At 43.4% G+C, this 23,522-nt stretch overlaps 1 protein-coding gene across 5 annotated transcripts in view; it reads right to left on the bottom strand.

Annotated features, from left to right (window-relative positions):
* MANBAL (mannosidase beta like) overlaps positions 1-8,960 on the bottom strand; it is a 26,442-nt gene extending 17,482 nt beyond the window's left edge. The window contains exon 1 of one of the 5 annotated variants that reach the window (XM_006089527.3): positions 8,912-8,960. Coding sequence is in view for 2 of the 5 variants with exons in the window: in XM_014456539.2 (XP_014312025.1) it covers positions 6,174-6,190 (17 nt within the window). In the remaining 3 variants the exon portion in view is untranslated. Of the gene's footprint in view, positions 1-6,173; positions 6,409-8,275; positions 8,384-8,911 lie in introns of those variants that run through there. The other 4 variants (XM_006089528.3, XM_023754476.1, XM_014456539.2 and 1 more) reach the window with 4 other exon arrangements.
* Positions 8,961-23,522: the final 14,562 nt, after the last annotated feature.

Raw genomic sequence — 23,522 nt, 5'->3', positions numbered from 1 at the left:
GGGAGTGAACGGCTCCTTCACCAGGAGTCCGCCTCGACCTTTGGAAAATCACATTAATCAATACCTATGGGTTCTGTGATTCAAGCATTATGCTTTAAATTATTACAATTGTACAAATGAAATTGGGGTGTCACCCACACATGAGCACCTGTATTAAAGGGGTCGGCGGCACTAGGAAAGGTTGAGATCCATTGTTCTAAATAAAATTTTGGGGGGAAAAATGCGTTCAGCCCCAAGCTTTACCCTTAAGGTTGTAACAAGCCTACTTGGCTTATCAATATTTAGATTTATTAGTGCTACCACAACAACACTGTTATATTTGCAGTACAATAAAAACATGGGCCCTAGTTGGTTTGGCTCAGTGGATAAAGCGTTGGCCTGCAAACTGATGGGCCTGGGGCTGGATTCTGGTCAAGGGCATGTACCTCAATTGCAGGCTTGATCCCTGGCCCTGGTTGGGGCACATGCAGGAGGCAAGTAATTGATGTGTCTCTCTCACATTGATGTTTCTCCCTTCTCTAAAAATCAATGGAAAAATATCCTCAAGTGAGGATTAACAACAATAAAAGACATGGGACCAGAAGTCAGGAATCCTGCGCACAAACCCTGACTCCATCAGCAATTAGCTACACTTTGGGCCCATCTCTTGACCTCCTGTTTTCAGGAGCCAAACAACAGTATCTATTCAAAGCCATAATGCATTTAGTCTTTTTTTTTCTCATGGCAATTAGGCAATATATAACAAGAGCCATAAAAGTGATTATATCCTTTGACTGAATAACTCACTTCCTAGAATTTACAGTAAGGAAACAATTCAAAGGAAGAAAAAGGCTTCAGGTATAAAAAAGTTCATGGCAGTGCTATTCATAATACTGAAAAACAGGAAGCAATGGAAGTGTCCAACAATTAAAAACCAGTTAACCCAATTAAGGCAGATCATGGCATATTCCCCTTCACTAAAAAGACAAATATAAATGTGTATCAGGTCAGGGGAAAGTCTTTGAAAAATAACATTAACTGAAAAAAGAAAACAAAAATGGTAATGGAAGGAGACTTGACTTGGAATGAACACACAATACAGTTTAAGATGATGTGTTGTGGAACTTATGCACTTGAAACCTATAAATTTTGTTAACCAGTGTCACCCCAATAAAGATATAAAGCATATAAAAATACAAATATGTCCCTCCCAAATAAAAAACTGTATCACAAAAAAAGAGAAGAAAAAATAAAACAATTATATAAACACTGTGATTGCAACAATGTAGAAACTGTGATTTCTTTGGCTAAAGATCAAAAGAGGCCATAGGAAAATGTAAATAGTTGCTGTTAAAGTGAAGGAATCATTAGTTTTAATTTTTGGAATAATGTTGAAACAATGAATACAATTTACAAGGAAAATTCTGCCCTGGTCAGTATGGCTCAGTTGGTTGGAGTCTCATCCTGTATACTGAAAGGTTTTGGGTTCGATTCCCAATCAGGGCACATACTTAGGTTGTGTGTTCGATTCCTGGACATATATGAAGGCAACCAATCGTTCTCTCTCACACCGATGTTTCTCTCTCTCCCTTTCCCTCTAAAATCTAAAATCTTATCCTCCAGTAAGAATTTTAAAAATAATAATTACAAAATTAAAAAAATAAAAGGAAAATCCATGCCCTGTGTACTTCCTTCACAAGACTTTTACAGGGTTTAATGCAGCACTGTCCAATAAAACTTTCTGCAAAGATGGAAATGTTCTATATTTGTGCTCGTTAATATGGTAGTCACCAGCAACACCAGCCTGCCTGCCAGTATTTCTGGGTTCTCCTTTCCTGATTACAGAAGTCACAAGAGTCCTACTCATCCTTCAGTTCTCAATTAGGAGCATTACCCTCAGGCTTCCTGTGACAGGCTTTGTTCACTCCCCATCCCCCCAACACACCCTGGCCACTGTCACAGCAGTAACAGTGAAAAGATCATTTCCCAGGGTACACACACACTCATCTCATTCACTTTACAACCAGTCTGGGAGGCAGGCATTACCAATGAGGATGAGGAAACCAGGGCTTAGAGAGCTTCCATGGCCCTGCCAGGATTACTTGGCTGAGAAGTGGCAAAGTCAGGATTGAAACTGGCTCACTCCTCCAGACCCTGAACTCTCACCCACTATGAATGGTTTTCAAACAGCTGTGGGAACCATTTCCAAAGCTGTAACCAGCACTTTTTTCTTTTTATTAGCCAGCACTTTAAATGACTGACAATATAGAGGGATCATACCTCAATATAATAAAAGCCTTATATGGCAAACCTACAGCCAACATCATACTCAATGGGCAAAAACTAAAACCATTTCGCCTAAGAACAGGAACAAGACAGGGATGCCCACTTTCACCACTCCTGTTCAACATAGTACAGTAGGTCCTCGGGTTATGTTGGAGATCCGTTCCTACGGCGCGACATAGCGCGATTTTCGCTGTAAATCAGAACCCACCTACATCGCTCACATGGAGCACACACACAGCAGTAATGAAGTGAAACAGTAAAAAAAAATTTGAAAGATAACAACCTTTACTTGTGGTAAATAAATAATAAAAAATATAAAGCACAAATGTACATACATTGAAATGACGGAACTTTTTTTTTTAATAAATAAATGGGAGATGGGGACGCTAGCCATAGCATTCAGACAAGAAGAAATAAAAGGCATCCAAATTGGAAAAGAAGTAAAACTCATTATTCACAGATGACATGATATTGTACATAGAAAACCCTAAAGACTTTATAAAAAAACTACTAGACTTAATAAATGAATTTGGCAATTTAGCAGGATACAAAATTAACACCCAGAAATCCATGGCTTTTTCATATACCAATAATGAACTCACAGAAAGAGAAACTAAAAAAAAATCCCATTTACCATTGCAACAAAAAAATTAAGATATCTAGGAATAGCCCTAGCCAGCTTGGCTCAGTGGATAGAGCGTCGGCCTGCGGACTGAAGGGTTGCGGGTTCGATTCTGGTCAAGGGCATATGCCTGGGTTGCAGGCTCGATCCCCAGTAGGGGGCGTGCAGGAGGCAGCCGATCAATGATTCTCTCTCATCATTGATGTTTCTATCTCTGTCTCCCTCTCCCTTCCTCTCTGAAATCAATAAAAACATATTTAAAAAAAAAAGATATCTAGGAATAAACTTAACTAAGGAGGTAAAAGACCTGTACTCGGAAAACTACAGGATGTTGAAAAAAAGAGATAGAGGAAGACATAAATGGAAGAATATACCATGTTCATTGACTGGTAGAATCAACATCATTAAAATGTCCATACTTACCCAAAGCAATCTACAGATTCAATGCAATACCCATTAAAATACCAACATCATATGTCACAGAGCTACAACAAACCCTCCAAAAATTCACATGGAATAAAAAAAGACCCCAAATAGCCAAAGCAATCCTGAGAAAGAAGAACAAAGTTGGAGGGATCACAATACCAGATATCAAGCTATATTACAAAGCCACTCTTCTCAAAACTGCCTACTACTGGCACAAGAACAGGCATACAGACCAATGGAACATAACAAAGAACCCAGAAATCGACCCAAGCCATTATACTCAATTAATATTTGACAATGGAGGCAAGGAAGGATGACAGGAAACCATAAAAAAATTTTTTTAATCTCTTTATTAAGGTATTACATATGTGTCCTTATCCCACCATAACCCCCCCAACCTCCCCAACTCATACCCTCACCCCCCTGTTGTCTGTGTCCATTAGTTAGGCTTATATGCATGCATACAAGTCCTTTGGTTGATCTTGCCCCCTTACCCCCACCCTCCCCTCCCTTCCCTCTGGAGTTTGACAGTCTGATTGATGCTTCCCTGTCTCTGGATCTGTTTTTGTTAATTAGTTTATGTTGTTATATCTGATAAGGGTTTAATCTCCAAAATTTATAGGGAACTCATACAACTTAACAAAAGGAAAATAAACAATCCAATCAAAAAATGGGCAAAGGACCTAAATAGATACTTTTCAAAAGAGGACATACAGAAGGCCACCAGACATGAAAACATGCTCAAAGTCACTAATCATCCAAGAGATGCAAATCAAAATGACAATGAGGTACCATCTCACACTTGTCAGAATGGCTATCATCAACAAATCAACAAACGACAAGTGCTGGCGAGGATGCAGAGAAAAAGGAACCCTCGTGCACTGCTGGCGGGAATGCAGACTGATGCAGCCACTGTTGAAAACAGTATGGAGTTTCCTCAAAAAATTAAAAATGCCACTCCCATTTGACCCAGTATGGCATTTCAACAAAAAAATTAAAAATGGAACTTTCATTTGACCCAGTGATCCCACTTCTAGGAATATATCCCAAGAAATCAAAAACACCAATCAGAAAGGATATATGCACCCTTATGTTCATTCATAGCAGCACAATTTACAATAGCTAAGATTTGGAAACAGCCTAAGTGCCCATCAGCAGATGAGTGAATTAAAAACTGTGGTACATCTACACAATGGAATACTACGCTGCTGTAAAAAAGAAGGAACTCTTACCATTTGCAACAGCATGGATGGAACTGGAGAGCATTATGCTAAGTGAAATAAGCCAGTTGGAGAAAGATAAATATCACGTGATCTCACTCATTTGTGGAATCTAATGAACATAAACTGATGAACAAAAATAGATCCAGAGACATAGAAGCATCGAACAGACCATCCAATCTCAGGGGGAAGGTGGGGGTGGGTGTGGGAATGGGGGGTTGGGAGTGGGGTAAGAGATCAACCAAAGGACTTATATGCGCATATAAGCATAACCCATGGACACAGACAGTAGGGGGGTGAGGGCATGTGCTGGAGAGTGAGAATGGCCGGGGAGAAGTCAATGGGGGGGGGGGGGGCGGGGGGGCGCAGAAACATATGCAATACTTTAAACAATAAAGAATTTAAATTAAAAATAAATAAATAAATAAATAATAGAAAATATCACATTAGCAAGGGTGAGTATTGTGTCCTGACCTTTTTTTCAGTCATATCCATCTACATCCAAGTATAGATGTTCTGGGTCAAAAGTCAAAACCTATTTCTTTTGTTTTTTTGTAATCCTCACCCAGAGAATATGTTTTTATTGCTTTTTAGAAAGAAAGGGAGAGAGAGGTACATCAATTTGAGAAACATTGATCAGTTGTCTCCGGGGATGGAACCTGCAACCTTTTGGTGTACGTGACCAAGCTCCAACCAACTGAGCCACCTGGCCACAACTCAACATTTATTTCCTATTGTTTGATAAATGCTACACTGAGTCTAAAGTTTTTTACTTGCTCCACTATAAGCTCCTGGACAACAGGGACCCTGGGTCCATCTTGAGTTTGTTCTTGGTCCTGACTGAAATATTTGGTAAATAGTAAGGCCTATGCCTGTTTTCCACCTTTAAAGCAAGAGCAGATGCCTCAACCAACTGCTTCATTTAACAATGAGGAGGAGCTGAGAGGCATGGGTCTTGCTTAGGCTTTCCCAGTGAATCAGAGCAGAGATGAATATCCTGCAATCTCTCTAATCCTGTGGTGCTTAGACTTGCTAAAGAGCAAAGGGGCACCTGGTCAGCGTGGCTCAGTGGTTGAGCATCGACCCATGAACCTGGGCATGTGCCCTGACCAGGAATCGAACCAGGAGGTCAGGTTCAATTCCTGGTCAGGGCACATACCCAGGTTGTGGGCTCAATGTACAGTGTGGGATTTGCAGGAGGCAGCCCATCAATGATTCTCTCCCATCATTGATGTTTCTCTCTCTCTCCTTCCTCCTCCTCTCTGAAATATATATATGAGCAAAGGGGAAATTTCATACCCCTATCAGAATTTAATAAAAAGTGCATACTAATTTATTACCAAACATGGCAAATAATTTCATTACTATACCCCTTGAGGTTCATTTCTGAATTCCAGACACTAGTGGTCAGAGGCATTCATTTCAGTATTTATTGAAAACCTACTATGTACATTCTAGTTTTTGCCATGGAGGTTCCATCCAGTTAGTGGCACTCATACATACACACATATAATGTAATGTCAGGGTAAGTATTATAAGAAAATATAAAAAGGGTGTTTATGTGGGGTGGTCAGGGAAGGGACTTCCTGAGAAGGTGACATTTCAGCAGAAGAAAGCAAAGGAACAAGTAATTAAAATACCTGTTAGGGAACCCCATGATGAAGGAACAGCAAGGGATAAGGTCCTGAGGCAGGAATGAACATGATGATCAAGAACAGTAGAGAAAGCAAACTGTGTAGGGTCAACAGGCCATTAAAAGGACTTTGGTTTTTCCTCTAAGTGAAAGAGAAGTCACTTGAAGGTTCTTAGAAATAATAATAATAATGATGATGATGATGATGGCATGGTCTGACTCATCTTAAAATGGTCCTTCTGGCTGCTGTGTGGAGAATAGACTGTAGGGAACAAGGAGATCGGTTAGGAGGTAACTATAATAGTCAAACAGTCACACTTGCACCAGGGTGGTAGCAGTGGAGGTGGGAAATTCTCAGGTTATAGATATATTTTGAAGAAAGAGCCAACATGATTGCTGAGGTGAAATCTGAGAGAAGTTAAAAATAATCCCTAAAGGTGAAACTATTTTGTATGCTACTACAATAGTGAATACAGGACCTTAAGCATTTGTCAAAACCCATAGAATTTTATAGCACAAAGAGTAAACTTTTGTGAGTGCAAATATTTTTAAAAAATCATTTAGGAGGTCAGGATATCTCAGATGCAATACAGAATGTGATATTCTGAATCTAAGTGTATATAAATGCATTTAAAAAATTCACTGAAGGGGTCTGTAGAATCAAATACTGACCTCAGTAACTTTGGAAATGAGTCTGTAAGATGAAACCAAACGGAACAATACATGTGCACTGTACTCCAGTCGATTAAGTTATTCCCACAGGGGATATAGGTTAACAATTCTGAAGCCACTATATATGAATACAGGAATTGAACAATTAAGTAAATGAATGGGAGATGGTGAAAGCTAGGTTTATCACTGTTGGAGTGGGAGGTTACAGATAAGCCAGGAGACTAGAATGATTCGCATGGAATGGATAAGAGTTGCAGGCACAAGTATGAACTCATGTTTAGCTTAATATAGATACCAGTGGCTACATATAGAAATATTTATAGATACATAAGTGTATACAGAGATACACACATATCTCTTGCTCTGTCCACTGAGAGGGCCTAGAAGCATGAGCATCCCAGTAGCAATGAGTACCCCTCGTACCCAGATCTTGGTGTCTAATACCATTCTCCAGTAAAAGGAACCAGGACTCTGTGGAGAAATGATTAATTCTAGGACTGAGGCAGAAAACGTGCAAGATAACCCTGGATCAGAAAGTAAGAAAGTGTTCAACAGAACAAAACATTGATTGGGGTATGTCAAAGGGATATAGGAGACAACTGAAAGGGAGTAACTACAGTAGAAAGACTTGACTACTTCAAGCTAGTCATCCAAATTACCATCAACAGCGATAACTTATATTTGGTAGTATGTGCCCCTGATGTGATGTGATAAGAATGGAACTTTATCTCTGTGGTCTTCCTCACTATAGCTTACAACTCCAATCTAATTGAGCAAATCTGAATAAAGCATAGACTTTAGTTAATAACTTACTAATATTGGTTCATTAATTGTGAAAAATGTACTTTACTAATGTAAGATGTTTAATAGGGGAGTTGGGTGTGGGGCATATGGGAACTCACTGTAGTATCTTCACAATATGTAATTATGTAAATCTAAAATTGTTCTAAAATAAGTTTATTGAAAAAGTCAACATTTCAAAATAAATAACCCCGGAGACGTTTATAGCTCTCCAGACTTAGCAAATTGAAATAAAATCTTCTCTAAGACTGAAAAACCCAGATTCCAAGTGTGTTGGTAGGGGATTCTTGGCTTCTAATGAAGCGATTTTAAAATTGTGTTCTGAGCCCACAGGCGTAGCTCAGGTTACGGGAATTTGCCAGGTTTGTCCCCAGTGTGGGGCGTGCAGGAGGCAGCCGATCAATGATTCTCTCTCATCATTGATGTTTCTATCTCTCTCTCTCCCTCTCACTTCCTCTCTGAAATCAATAAAATAAAATAAAATTTCTTTTAAAGGCATGCTTCATTTTAAAAAATAAAATAAAATTCTATTTTGAGAAGTCAACTGAAACAGACTAGGGAATAGAAAATCAGTATCATGAGTTGGTCCCTGTCCCATAGCAACGGGCTGCGTATAACCAGACCCCATCCCCTTACAACAAATTCCCAAGAATGCTCCAAAGTGGGTTAAAGTTTTGCAAAATGTCATCTCCCAGAGCACAGTCAGACTGGAAGCCAGAGGGCTGAAACGGGGGTCCAGGGGTCCTGCAAAATGTAATTAATAAACTAGAATTTGTTGCACCACTTAAAAAGTGTGAGGTTTCACGTACTCGTTTCCCAGTTGCTCTGAAAAGAATTCACCCAACACGCACTGTGCACCTTCACCAACTGCTTAGCATTCACCATCTCATTTAATCCTCAGGTCAAGCGAGGAAGCCAGAGATGGCCCCCGGTTACACACAGCACCACGGGGCCCTCAGGCCTCGAACCCCGGAGCCTGGCTCCACCGGTCGGAGGAAAGGTCCGGTCCGAGCCCCGAGGAACGCGGGGTTCTGGCCGGGACGGCGCCAGGCGAGGGCTCCGCCTCCCGGGAACTCAAGTTCCCTCCGCAAGTAACTTCGTAACGGCCCCTGGGAAGTTACTCTGGCCGCGCGCGGAGAGACCAAAGCCGATGGAGCAGAGCCGCCGGGACCGCAGAGCCGCGGGCCCCAGCCTACACCCCGCTCCCGCCGCTGCTGCGACTCCGCCCCGCCCCAAGCCCCGCCGGGCCGCCTGCGGTGCCGCCGCACTCACCTCCCGCGCCGCCGCCGCCTCGCCCCCGGAAGTGGTTCTCCGCGACCACGGTTCCCGGAAGTGACGCGCCTAGCAACCAGCGGGCTCAGCTCCGCCCGCGTTGCTAAGGCTGGTGGTTTGTTAGACTTGTCCCGACTCTGTGGGTTTGAGCCAGAGGGAAAGGCCTGGGGAAGCAAGATCGAGACCCCGCCCCGCCTCGCTTCTCCAAATCTATCACTCAGCCCATGTCAACAAACGTTTATAGATGTTTATTGAAGAAGCCTTAATTCTGTGCCAGGCCCTGAGCTAGGAGCCTACAATGCAGATGGGAGACAAACAAGCACATTCTTATCATTCTGACAGAACCAAATTATTAGAATGCGTTCAGAACATTCACGGAGCACCAACTCTATGCCTTGTGCTGGTTACCGGGCTCCAGTGCTGAAGAGAACAGGTGCAATCTCTACCTTCATGGAGCTGACATTCTGGTGGAGGGAGATAGACTAAAATAATTAAACGAACATGTAATCATACAATGTGATAAGTATTTGAAAGCCAAAGAATAGGATTCTGTGACTGCGTGTGGGTAAATAGGGGGAAAGGAGATCTAGTGTAGTGTGTGGTAACCAGCCTCCAGCATGGACCCCCATGATTCATGATTCCTAGTATTCATGCCCTTGTGTAGTCCCCTCCAACACTGAATAGAGCAGACCAGTATAACCAATAGGATGTGGTGGAAATCATGGAGCATGAATTCCAAGATTAACACATAAAAGACATTGCTCTTCCTCTTTGCTCTCTTTTGATCACTCACGGGGAATCCATGTTGTGAAGACAAGCAAGCAGCCCTAGAAAGAGGCTCCCATGGGCAATAAATGAAGCCTCCTGCAAACAACCAACTCTAACTTGCCAGCCATGTGTGTATGCGCAACCTTAGGAGTGGATCCTCCAGCCCCAGTGAAACCTTCAGACGACTTGCCAAAATCATAAAATATAACCTCATGAGAGGCATTGAGCCAGAAACACTCAGCAAAGTCATACTTGAATTCCTGTCTCAGAGAAATTGTGAAATAAAAAATGCTACTATTTTAAGCTCCTAAATTTCAGAGTAATTTGTTGTGCAGCATAGATAACTACTTCATAGAAGATCAAGGAGGAGAGGGGTTGAATGCTGACGATTCAAAAAATAATTAAGACCTAATCACATGCCCTAGCTGGTTTGGCTCAGTGGATAGAGCGTCCCCCTGTGGACCAAGGGGTTGCAGGCTCGATTCCAGTCAAGGGCATGCACCTTGGTTGCAGGCTTCTCCCCGGCCTGGGCCCTGGTCAGGGCTAGTGCAGGAGGCAACCAATTGGTGTGTTTCTCTCACATCGATGTTTCTCTGTTTCCCTCTCTTCCACTCTCCCTAAAAATCAATGGAAAAATATCTTCCAGTGAGGATAACAACAAAAGAGACCTAATATTACCCTAAAAGAGCTCACTCTCTCTTGGAGGATACAAACAGAAATTATTATAATTCACTCAACATCCTCTAATCCCACACTATGTGAGGTTGGTATGGAGGATCCATTCATTCATTCATTCAACAAATACTTATGGAGTTTCATTTTTTGATCATGTGCTATGGAACTGAGAAGACAATGATGAGTAGGTGAGTCCCCACCCTCACCGTGCTTACAGACTAGGAGTTAATGTCTGACAGCTCCATTAATCAATCACACAGAGAAATATGTTCAAATGAACCATGAGGTAGGGGGAGAGGAAACCATGAGAATAAATGACATGGGAGATACCATCAAGAGAGTGTAATCAGGAAAGGCCTCCTGTGGAGGTAACATGTAAGCTAAGAAATGAAGAATAAGTCGGAGTTTTCCAGGCAAAGAGAAGAGCATGGTGGGAGGTGGAAAGGCCGTGGGAAAGGCTTGGAGCATAAGAAGGCCTGAAAGGTACAGATATTTAGTACAAGACTTGCTACTTGCCCAGAAGTGGTTAACTGTGGGGTGTAGGTTAGGAGGGTCATAGGAGATAGAGATGTTTTATGTGTTGAATTGTGTCCGCAAAAAAGGATAAGTTGGAGTCCCAATCCCAGTACCTCAGAATGTGATCATATGGAAATAGGGAACTTACAGAGGCAATCAAGTTAAAATGAGGCCACTGGGGTGGATCCTAATCCAATATAATTGGTGTCCTTAACAAAGAAGAGAATTTGGTCACAGATGCACATGTAGAGAGAACGTCATATGAAAATGGAGGCAGAGATCAGGGTGATGCTTCTACAAACTAAGGAATGCCAAAGATTGCCAGCAAACCACCACCAGCTAGGGGAAGGCCATGGAACAGAGTCTTCCTCACATCCCTCAGAAGGTGCTGGCACACACCTTCATTTCAGACTCCTGGCCTCCAGAACTGTGAGAAAATAAGTATCTGTTGTGTAAGCCACCTACTTTGTGTTACTGCAGCCCTAGCAAACTAATACAGACGTGCAGGTGCTTTGAAAACTGTTACTCTCCGTATCCAAATGCGAAAGATCCTCAGTGCGGCTGCTGCAGGCACAGCTACTTTCTCAAGCTTCTGAAGGGTTCCAGCTGAGTCTTGCTCATCTCTGAGCTATGCATGGCTCCATTAGCACCACAGCACAATGGAGAGCTTTGTGGAATGCTTGTTCCTATCCATCATACCTACTTGAGGCACACTGCTTGTCCTATGAAAGAGAAAAAATTGAAAAAGGCATGGTCTCTGCTCTGAAAAAAATTCTAAACTAGATTAACACATGATGAGGTTACCCAGTTTGCAATTATTAATTATAGCTGCCATTTATTGAATAATCACTAGGTGCCAAGCACTTTACATATGTTAATAGTTTCCCCACAGCCATCCGATATTGCAGGTATTATTATTCCCATTTACAAGTGAAGAAACCTAGGGCTGGAGAAGGTAAGCAACTTCCCCAAGGCTTCACAGAAGCTGTGGCTGTAACCATTGCACTCCCCAGCCAACTGGTGCAAGTCAGATGAGCAATTCAGGCATGAGTGCTCTAGAAAGAGGGAAAGATCAGCAAGGACTGAGGTATCTGGGAAGGCTTCATGAGGGAGGTGGCTTGATGTGGTTCCCAGATGATGAGTGGGATTTGAATATGAAAAAGGAAAGTAGAGTAGAAAGATCTGTTTTTCCACCTCTGAGCCTTTGCCTTCCTCAGTCTCTTTGCCTGGAATGCTCTTCTCTCCTGGATCTTCACAAGAAAGGCTGTTTTCATCCCTCAGAACTTAGCTCAAATACCACCTTTTCAGGAAGGGCTTCCTTTATCACCCTTTCTAGCTGATTATTATTTTTTTATTTTTTTAAATATATTTTATTGATTTTTTACAGAGAGGAAGGGAGAGGGATAGAGAGCCAGAAACATCGATGAGAGAGAAACATCGATCATCTGCCTCCTGCACACCCCCTACTGGGGATGTGCCCGCAACCAAGGTACATGCCCTTGACCGGAATCGAACCTGGGGCCCTTGCATCCGCAGGCCGACGCTCTATCCACTGAGCCAAACCAGTCAGGGCTGATTATTATTTTTTTAAAGATAGATCCATCCCATACGCTCTTCTACCCCAGGCCTACTTTCACCAATAGCATACCATGGAAGTCAGTCACCATGTAACAAGTGTGACTAGCCTGAGATCACTGAGCTGTGAGAAGCCCAAAGCACATGGGAGGAAGAGAATTCAAGAAGCAGTAGACACCTGATCTGGGAGTGAAAAAGCCATCTTGGGCAAGTGGAGAGATGCACAGGTGTGTGATAAAGATGATATACTGTTAAGTGGAGAATCTGGGTGGTAGGTATAGTGTTTCCTGTACAATTCTATCAATTTTTTTTGTATATTTGAAAATTTTCACTACAAAATTTGGGGCAAAATATAAACCATCTTGGAAGTGGATTGTCCAGCCCCAGGCACCTCAGCAAACACCACATGGAGTAGAGATAAACCTCCCACCCCAGCCTTTCCCAAATTCCTGATCCACAAAATCACAAGCTAAGTAAAAGTGCTGTAAGACTAAGTTTTGGGGTTCAGGTTACAGAAACTCTCTCTATATACTTACTTCCTTTCACAGCTTCCTGCCCATTTCTTTCATCACATCTATAATTATCTTGTTTCCTTACTTATTTATCATCAGTCTCTCCCCCAGTAGAATGTAATCTTCATCTCCTTTGTCCTAATACTTAGCACACTGCCTGGTACATGTAGGTACAATAACTGTTGCGTGATAAACTGGGACCAGGAGATGGGGCCCTTCTGAGGAGTACTGAAAGAGAATATGGACTTCATAAAGTGGTGAGAAAGCTGGTTTTGGTCACTTGGGCTGCCCAACATCTGAGTCCCCATTTGTAGGAACCCCAAGAAGCAGGAAGAGGCAGCCCCCTCGCCCACTGTGGCGGTTGGATGGGTAGACACACCCTCTCTTCAATCCCTGCTAGAGGATGGATGCTGAGCCTAATCAGAAACCCCCACCCCAGACTCTGAATCTGGAAGCAGGAATGTCAGCTGCAAGGTTCAGTCAGAAACTGTGGTGAGCCCAGAGTCTGGGGCCTTGTTCAGAGCAGGTGGTTCTCAGGGCAGGATCTTGGCCACACCTCATCTTGGGTGGTTCCATCAACCCCTTCTCTGCCTTAGGTTCAGCTCTGGGGTGAAACAAAGAATGCTGGACCAACACAAGGGGCTGACTTCCTCCAGGCAATAGGGACACTTCTACGTGCCCGAAAGGCCAGGGACACATTCCTCCTGGAGCCAGCAGAGCCCAAAGAGCAATGGAGGCTCATCATATTCTGGACTCTTTCTCTGGGCCTCCAGGAACATCACAGCAGATAAACAACTTTGATTGTTCAAGGCCTGTTCTTCTCTTGCTTTCTAAAGATGTGGACTCGGGGTTGAATTCCACTGTCAGGGGTCTATAAATACACAGTGCCCATTCTCCTACCAAGGAGGAAAGGTTCACATTTCAACACTGGGCTCATTAGAAAGGTCATCAAACAGAATTTTCATCAGGAATTAGATTACATGTCAACACCACAGAGGGTCTGACCTTCTCAGGAAAATCCAAATGCCCTAACTGTTCTTGAGACCCAAAGTCTCCCAGAGTTCTAAAACCTGAAAAGCTTTATTCAGCAGACATTTATTGAATGCCTGCTGTATATCAGGTACATACTGGGGACAAGATCTTGGACCTTGTTGGGAGAGACACATAGAAACAAACTAATTCAATAGGTTATTATATTACAGAAGAAGTTCTACAAAGGAAGTGTGTGCAGAGTGACATAAGAACACAGGAGCAGCATCAGACTCTGCCTTTGGCAATCACGGGAGGCCTTCCAGAGTAGGTGATATTCAATCTCCAGGAGGAGATTACAACAGAAGCAAAGACCCAGGCCAGGGCTTTCCCTTTCAGTTCCTCCTGAGGAGAAAGTCCAGAACATTATCTCTGAAACGCTTCAGTCGTGGAAAGAGCACAGACTTTATACGCATCCAGCATGTGGATGCTATTAATTACCTCCACGTTTATTAAGTGCTCCATTAAACTTGACTCTAACTAACAGCGCAGTTGGCTCCCTGGGTTAAATCCACACTAAATATTCAATTACACACAGCACAAGCAGAGTCATATTTGGCAGGGATTAGCTCACTTGTCTTGTGAAGGCACTTTTCCAGCTGAATAATAATGGTGCCTTTTTAACTGGGTGGTATCTTCCTCTTGAGGGAGTTTAAGCCGGACCATCTCCCCAGAGGGAGACAGAAACTAGGTGTCATCATCTCCATTTTGTAGTTGAATGAACTGGGTAAAGAGTTCTGGCCCTATCCACATAAGCTGGAATCTTATTCCTGCTTCAGGGCCCGGCTCAAATTGCCTCCTCTTTGAAGATTTTACAGTTCCCCCATCAGAATTTCCCAGCAGTACATGACAGTGAAAGAAGCTAAGGAAATGGCTGAGCCCTCATTGTGATAGATTCCCGACCTGCATTCTTGTATCCCAACCCCAGTACCTCAGAATGTGATCATATGGAAATAGGGTCTTCCAGTGCCCTGTGATAGATTCCATCCTCCCAACAACCCTGAGGGAGTGTTTCCATTTCACAGCTAAGGAAACTGAGGCATGGAGAATTTGAGTGCTGGGTCTTAGATTACACAACTAATAAATGTTAGCGTCAGGATTCAAAACCAGGCCTCCAAGCCCATTTTCTTAACCACACACACTTTTGGCCCATTCATTCAGTGAACAAGTATTTACTGCGCACCTAATGACCCAATAGACAGCTTCAGACCATACCAGGTTACAACTCTCCAGGTTACTCAGTACTTGCTAGGAAAATAGTATTTGTTAGGGATGCAGTAGTTGGGAAAACATGGTCCCTGCCCTAACATAGATTATCATCTAGCAGGGCAGGCAGATATAAAATATTTCCACAATTGCCTGCTTGGCATGGCTCAGTGGTTGAGAATCGACCTATAAACCAGGAGGTCACAGTTCAATTCCCAGTCAGGACATATGCCTAGGTTGGGGGCTCAGTCCCCAATGTGGGGTATGCAGGAGGCAGCTGCTCAATGATTCTCTCTCATCATTGATGTTTCTAACTCTCCCCCCCCTTTCTCTCTGAAATCAATAAAAATATATTAAAATATTTCCACAATTATTTAATTACATGTCAGGCAATGTTAGCAGAATTTAACTGAACTAGATAAGATATTAGTAGGGAGAGAGATGAAATCAGGTCTCTAAATGGCCCTTTCTTTTCTGTAATTCAGAGGTCAGTCAATTCTCCCTTCTTTTTTAGATTTTGTAGCAATGTCTATGGATGCCAACATCACTTTGGAAATTGGCACATATCACTTCCCTCTCTGAATCACAGCTTTCCCAGCTGTAAAATGGGAATGAAAATAGCAAAAGATGAAGCAACCCAAATATCCATCAACAGGAACTGCTTAAATAAATAATGGCAAATCTACACCATGGAATATGCAACTATGAGAAAACATGAGACAACTCTAAATGCTGGAGAAAGGTTGCTAAGACATATTGAGTGAAAGGACAAGGTACAGAGTGTTGGGTATGGAATGCTGCCAATTGTGTAAATAAAAAAGGAGAAAAGATTTAAGAGAACCAAGATGGCGGCATAGATAAATACCATTAATCGCCGCCTCCCACAACCACATCAAAATTACAACTAAAATACAGAACAACCATCATTCAGAACCACCTGAAATCTAGCTGAATGGAAGTCCTACAAGTAGAGAAGTAAAGAAGAAACCACATGGAGACTGGTAGGAGGGGTGAAGGTTCAAAATGGGCTGGTTTGACACCCACGTGTGGCATTTCTTTAATTGGGAGGGATATCTCCAAGGCCTCCCATGAAAAGCAGGGGGTCCCAGACCCTCAGACCATGGTTCCAGAGCTGGGAAGAGAAGTCCCCATAACTTTAGGCTGCAAAAACTATTGGGGATTATGGCTGAGTGACACAGAGGCTGCGGGAGTCCCAGGTGTTCCTCTTAAAGGGCCCACACACAAACTTACATGGTTCTGATTCCCCTGAGCTCCAGCACTAGGTGGCAGATGTGGGGGAATCCAGGGACATATGGGGAGGAGCTTGACTGTCTGGCATTGGGGCAGGACCTCAGGTGCGGCTTTCTCCCAGATATAGGTGCTCACAGGGGTCATTGTTTCTGTGCTGGGACCTCCCCTATTGCAGAACTGACTGGACGCCATATCTGAGGTTCCATCAGCGTGGCCCACACTGTTTGCTCCACCCTGGTGATTCCCTGAGACCCTGTCCCATCCAATTTGCAGCCCCATCCAATCTGTGTGCAGCCGCTTTTCCATATGAATGGCCTCTCCTTGCTAAAACCTCTTAAACAAGCAGCAGCTGGAGTCAGTGTACCCTAAATCTATCAATAAAAGGCCCAAGACCCAGCACTAACACCAGCCTGCCTTGCCTCACAGCTGGGCCTTGCCTGGGCACCTCCTAGCCCAATACAAATAGCAGCAATCTGCAGATCTCTCTGTAGTTCCTACTGGGTGGCCCCAGGCAGTGACTGACTTTGCACCTCCCAGGAGGCCCCAGAGCCAATGACCCAGTAGACAGCTTCAGACCATACCAGGTTACAACTCTACACATCCATAAACAACACACTCAAGGGGCAGACTCAGTGAGCACCAAAGCCCCACTGACGCAAATCCTGCTCCATGGGGGTGTCTCCTACATAGCAGCTCTTCCATTGTAGACACAGCTGGTCCTCACAGCCAATTGGCCTGGAGGTCAATTCCTCCTAGTGACGCCAATCAAGGCTCAACTACAACAAGACTGTGCACACAGCCCACACAGGAGTGCACCTGCAGTGCCTTTGGGTTCAAAAAAGATGAACCCAAAGAAGCCAACATCAAGACATATCATAATTAAAATGCCAAGGGTTAAAGGCAAAGAGAGAATCTTAAAAGCAGTAAGAGAAAAGCAGTTAGTTGCCTACAAGGGAGTGCCCATATGACTGTCAGCTGATTTCTCAACAGAAACTTTGCAGGCCAGAAGGGAGTGGCAAGAAATATTCAAAGTGATGAATAGCAAGGACTACAATTAAGACTACTGTACCCAGCAAAGCTATCATTTAGAATTGAAGGTCAAATAAAGAGCTTCACAGATAAGAAAAAGCTAAAGAAGTTCATCACCACCAAACCAGTACTACATGAAATGTTGAAGGATATTCTCAAAGAAGAAGGGGGTAGGGGGGAGGAGAAAAAGATAAAACTATGAACAATAAAATGGCAATAAATCCATATGTATCAACAATTGAATCTAAAAATCAAAATAGACAAACAAGAAATCTAATGAACAAAATAAACTGATGAATAAAATAGAATCAGAGGCATGGAAACACAAGACAGACTGACAAATCTCAGAGGGAAGGGGGTGAGGGAGTGGAAAGAAATTAACCAAATATCTTACATATATGCATTACCTATGGACACAAACAATACGGTAGTGAAGGTCTAGGGTGGAGTGGGAACTAGGTGAAGGGGGACAATGGGAGGGAAAAAAAGGGACATCAGTAATACTCTCAACAATAAATATTTTAAAACATCTTTAAAAGGAGAAAGGACATAAAGGAACATGCTTATATATGCCTGGGCTATCTCAGGAAAGACACATGAAATAGGTAATGGAATACCCCCCTCCCAGAGGGTCCTAAACACTGAGGGTCATAGGGAGACTTACTCTTAATGTGTGCCGTATTGTACCTTTTGAATTTTGCACCCTGTGTGTGTACCTTCTTGAAAGATAAGTCAATTAGTTCAAGAAAATTTTAACACAACATTTGATGAGGATAGAAATGCAGTCAAACAGACCTGCTCACATCCACCCACCTCATGGTGTTATTGTTAGTTTCAAAGAAGAGGCCAGATTTGGCAGCACATGGAAAATCTAAAACAATTAGAACACATGTTGCTCTTAATGAGACACAGGAGGAATAAGAGCCAGAGAAGAAAAGAGGAAAAAGGAAGAGAAAAAGAGAAGAAAGACAAGAGGCCATGCATAGATAGAATGACCGGCAGAGAGAAAATCCTCAATTACTTTAGTGCCACTGAGACCCCAAGGCAATTGTGCTACCTGCTTTTTCTCTAGGCAGCTGTCCAGTTGTCATGGTAATGCAATCGCCTGTGATAAGCTTATTTATGATCCTGAAAACATTAGAAAAGAAAAAAAAAAAACAGCAAGCTGCTGATAGGCAGTAACGAACTGAGAAGGTGCTAGTGCAGTGATGGCGAACCTATGACACGCGTGTCAGAGGTGACATGCGAACTCATTTTTTTGGTTGATTTTTCTTTGTTAAATGGCATTTAAATATATAAAATAAATATCAAAAATATAAGTCTTTGTTTTACTATGGTTGCAAATATCAAAAAATGTCTATATGTGACACGGCACCAGAGTTAAGTTAGGGTTTTTCAAAATGCTGAAACGCCGAGCTCAAAAGGTTTGCCATCACTGTGCTAGTGAGTGTGAGAGGAGGCACCAGGGTGACCTTCCTGGAGCTTGAGGTGGCCTCTTAAAAACTGGATCCGCCTAGAGCTGAGGGTTGCAAACCTGAGCATGTATCCAGTCACCTGGAGTGCTAGTTAAAAAACAGATGGCTGTGCCCATCCCAGAGATTCTGGTCCAATAGGTCTGAGGTGCAGCATTTCTTAAAACTTCCCAGGATTTGTGGATACTGCAATTGGGGACCATATTTGGAGAACCACCATTACAAATTATCTCTAAAGTCCTCTCCAAATCTGGATTCTGTGAGCTGTGAGCTTCAGATTCCACTTTCCCTGAGCACATCCATTCCCTCCATCAGCTCCTCTGTTAATTAAGCAACTACAACATCCTGACAGAGGGCCAAACATGAGTTGTAAGGTAGCCCAAAGCACCAGCTGGGCCAAGGGCTTAGAGGGCAGCTTCCAAGGTAGAGGCCAGTGCCGCAGATAAGCAACTGCAGGAGAAGATTGGCCAGCATTCCAGCTGTCTTTGCCAGAAATCTCTTGTGGGGCCAATTAACTGGGTGTGATGACCAACAGGTGCTACTGAGCCAGGAAAAGACAGCTGCTAGTCGAGACTGGCAGAGCTGGCTGGGAAGGATTTGAAAATGACAGAAGGCAAATCTTCAGGCACTATAATTTACTGCAGTGGGATCCTGATTCCCCATAGAAATGGAGGCAGGCAGACACATCTGAACGCCCAACCCCATCCAATACACACTGCCTGCTGAGTGAGAAAGCTCAGAGCTAGGGTAGAATGCAACATTAATAACAAGCCTCTCCAAATTCAGGATTTCTTGTACTTTCAACAAATATTTGTAAGCGCTCCAACTATCTATCAGACACTATGCTAGGTGGTGCACACATGGGGCAGTGAACAAGAGTGGCCTCTGCTCTCACAGAGCCTGTGTTTAAGTGAAAGGAGACAGACATTACTCAAAGAGTCATACAGTTTAATCGTTCTGTGGTTATGTAAGTGAATGATCTTGTTCTTTGGAAACAATGGTTAAGTATTTAGGGGTAAAGGAGCAAGATGTCTGCAACTTGCTCTGGCCAGTGTGCTCAGTGGTTAGAGTGTTGGCCCTCACACTGAAGGGTTGCAGGTTCGATTTCAGGTCAAGGGCATGTACCTTAGTTGCAAGTTTGTTCCGGGGCCCCAGCCAGGGCATGTTCAGGAGGCAGCCAATCAATGTGTCTCCCTCACATCTCTCTCTCTTTCTCTCTTCTTTCTCCCACTCCTTCCCTCCCTTCCACTCTTTCTGCAAAAGCAATGGAAAAAACACCCTTGGGTGAGAATTAAAAAAATAAATTAAAAAATATAAATAAACTAAAAAGATGTCTGCAACTTATTCTCACATAATTCCCCCCAAAATAACATTCCTATATTGTATTATATTACCTATATATGTATGCTTACATAAACTATATGACATATATGTCTGTATATAGAGAGAGAATGTGACAAAATGTTAACAATTGTTGAATTCTGGGCAAAGAGTATGTGGGAGTTTTTTGTATTATTCTTGCAACTTTTCTGAAAGCTTAAAGTTAATTCAAATTACAAATTTAAAAAGAGTCACGTAAATACATAAAAATTATGCCAGTGAGGAGTGCTATTTTTACAAAATATTTAATTGTATAAGGACCTAAAAATGGAATGGTATGTCTTAGCTAGGGAGGCCAAGGAGGGCTTCCTGGAGGTGGCAGGTTTGAGCTGAGGTCTGAGCAGAAGCTGACCAGAAGAAGGGGGTTGCCTTCCAGGCAGAGAGCACAGCTCCAGAAAAAGCACCGTCATGGGAAAGAGCAGAGCACGTTGGAGAAACAGAAAAACAAGAAATCAGGGCAGCTGGAACTGAGCGCCACCACGTCCTCTCCTTCCTACCGTGACCGTGAGGAGCTGGGTCCGGGCCATGGTTTGTGGGAAGGGCTGCTCTTCTCGTCTGGCCCTGGATGGGGTATGTTTTGTTTCTCCCCTACCTTTCCTGGTTCACATCCTTGTGTGTCTTCCTCTGGCTCCCCTCCAACCTCAGTGCTTAAGATTCTACTCGAATGCAGCACCCCAGGCCAAGACCCAGAATCCCAGCAACATGTGGACACGTGATCCAACAGCTTCTCACAGCCCCCATCCATTTCAGCCCCAAATCCCTGGTTGCCATCCATCAACCCCTTTACCTGCCATCACACACACACACACACACACACACACACACACACACACACACACACACGCTCGGCTGTCATTTAAACTTATTTCTACAATTTGCTTCCTGGGCCTCAGGCAACCTGCTCCATCTGGGAATGGCTCGTGCAGTTTCCATCTGCTCTCCATCCACTGCTGGTTTCCTGGGAGCTCACACGGAGCTGCCTTTGGACTTCCTCCAGGGGTTCAGCCAAGTACAACCCAGGGTGATTTTGAAGCATGAACTTGCATAATAGACGTGGGGCATCTCCATGGCATCCTTCATCGAGGCTATCCAAGCATTCTGCAGACACAGGGTCACATCAAACGAAATCCTGGTAACACCGTCGAAACTCCAGACGATAAGCACCATTTCATTCAGTGTGCATTGAAGCAGAGAATTCAGAACTGAAGGGAACTTTGAGATCGTGTAGTCTAATACTTTCATGTTGCAGATCAGCTCAGAGAGGTGAAATAACTTGACCACAGTCACAAACAAGTGTGTAGAGGAACTGGACCTAGGAATCAGGTTGCCTGATGCTCAATGGAAGGGCAGAGTCTAGTTAGTAACCCAGCTAATAATCAATATACAGGACCCCCCAGGAAACTAACAGTCTAAACAGCAGTCACGTAACAGTCCTTATCTATGAAATAAGCAATCTGGAAAGCCTTGGTGGAGACGAGCCCCGTAAATCCGTTTTATTGCATTTAGCGTCTGCTCATTGTGTTATTTTTATCTTTTTGGTTTCATTTTAGCCCTGGTTCCTCTGTCACAGTATGACTAAAAGCTGAGGCGAGGAAAAGGGAAGTCGGGGAGAAGATTCTTTCCTTTTGTACTCTGCCAACCTTTCAGAGTGTTTTTTTTCTTTCTTTCTTTTTTATAACATTTCCTTTCCAGGGCCCTGACAAGCTTCTCAGAGCTCCTTCCTTTGCAATCCCCTGTTCACCTTCACTGTAATTATCTTGGGAAAATTTAAATTCCTTATCATGGCCTTGTGACAATACCTGCTCAAGATAAGCCAGCCAGGCTTCCATTCTGAGCTCTTGTCAAATTGCCCTCAATAGATTGACTTAATAGGAATTATTGTTAGATTTTTTTTAAGTGTGATAATGGTATTGCGACTGTGTTAAAGAAAGAGCCCATATCTTTTTGAGATACATACTGAAATGTTTATGGGTAAAATGACATGCAGTCTGAGATTTGCTTCAAAATATTCTGGGAGGGGGGAAGAGGCAAAGAAAAACGTGCTCCCTTACCACACGTCCTCCACTGCCTTCCTCTTGCAAGTTCTTTTTGCTGCACCCTCCCAGCTCCACCTTCTCACCCCAACTTAGGAATCTGTTGACTTTGTATCTGGGGATGGGGTTTGCCTCCTGGAGTCTCTGCAGAGACAAGAGTATGGGGGCCAGAGCCAAATAGGCTTGGGTTCAAAATTTCAGCTTCACCCCGGTAAGCACAGTGACAGAGAACAAACCGTTGACGTGTCTTGGCCCTAGTTTCCCCCTCTGCAAAGTGGAGATGGGAAATTGGTAACAGACAGCCTGCTTTTCCACTTGGCTCTTCTTGCCCACTTTTTTGTTCTCATTCTGCCTCCACCTGCCTTGAAAATGGGTGCTCTCCTAGGCCCCACCCACCGTTTCCCCACTTGCTCGGTGCCTTGGCCCAGACTGGACCCACTGTTTGTTAGCCACCTTCTCCTGGAGGTCCTGTGCGTCCTAAAACCCACCTCATGCAAATCAGAGCTCGTGTCCCCAACCAAAGCATCTGACCACTCCTCAAGGCCCCCACCTGGGAAGGTCAGCTGGATCTCAACATCTCCCCCTCCTCCACGGCCCTCATGCCATCGACCTCGGATCTGTGGTCCCATCTTCCAGAGCTCTTTCAAATCCACCCCCACGTGTTCCTGCTACTTCCTTGGTTGACCTTGGCTGAGGCTGTCAGGACCATGGGTTTGATCAGCTGTAAAAGCCTTGTAATAGGCCGCTCCACTTTCCAGTACCCCTCCAGGTTGCTGGCAAAGCTCTCCTTCCAAAACTGTTATTCTTGGGCTTGAAAGCCTCCTAGGGGCTATCTCCACTGAGAAAAAGAAGGTCCAAATTATTTAGCACAGCATTTGACACCCTACACAGCTTGGCCTTCATATGTTGTTCCAGAATCATCTTCTACATTTCCTGCCAATGAAGCCCTAGGCCTGGATTTCTCAGACTATGATCCCTCACCCACAACAGAATCACCTGGGGTCTTGGTAAAAAATGCAGAACTCTGGACTACATCAAACTAAAAAGGTTTTGTGCAACAAAGGAAACCATCAACAAAATGAAAAGATAACCTACTTAATGGGAAAAGATATTCACCAAAGATACATTCCATAGGGGTTAATATCCAAAATGTATCAAGAACTCA

This window comes from Myotis lucifugus, unplaced genomic scaffold (assembly GCF_000147115.1).
Source record: "Myotis lucifugus unplaced genomic scaffold, Myoluc2.0 scaffold_60, whole genome shotgun sequence".
Classification (NCBI taxonomy): Eukaryota; Metazoa; Chordata; class Mammalia; order Chiroptera; family Vespertilionidae; genus Myotis; species Myotis lucifugus.
The sequence above is the reverse complement of the archived record's forward strand: the minus strand, read 5'-3'. Positions and strand labels throughout refer to the sequence as shown.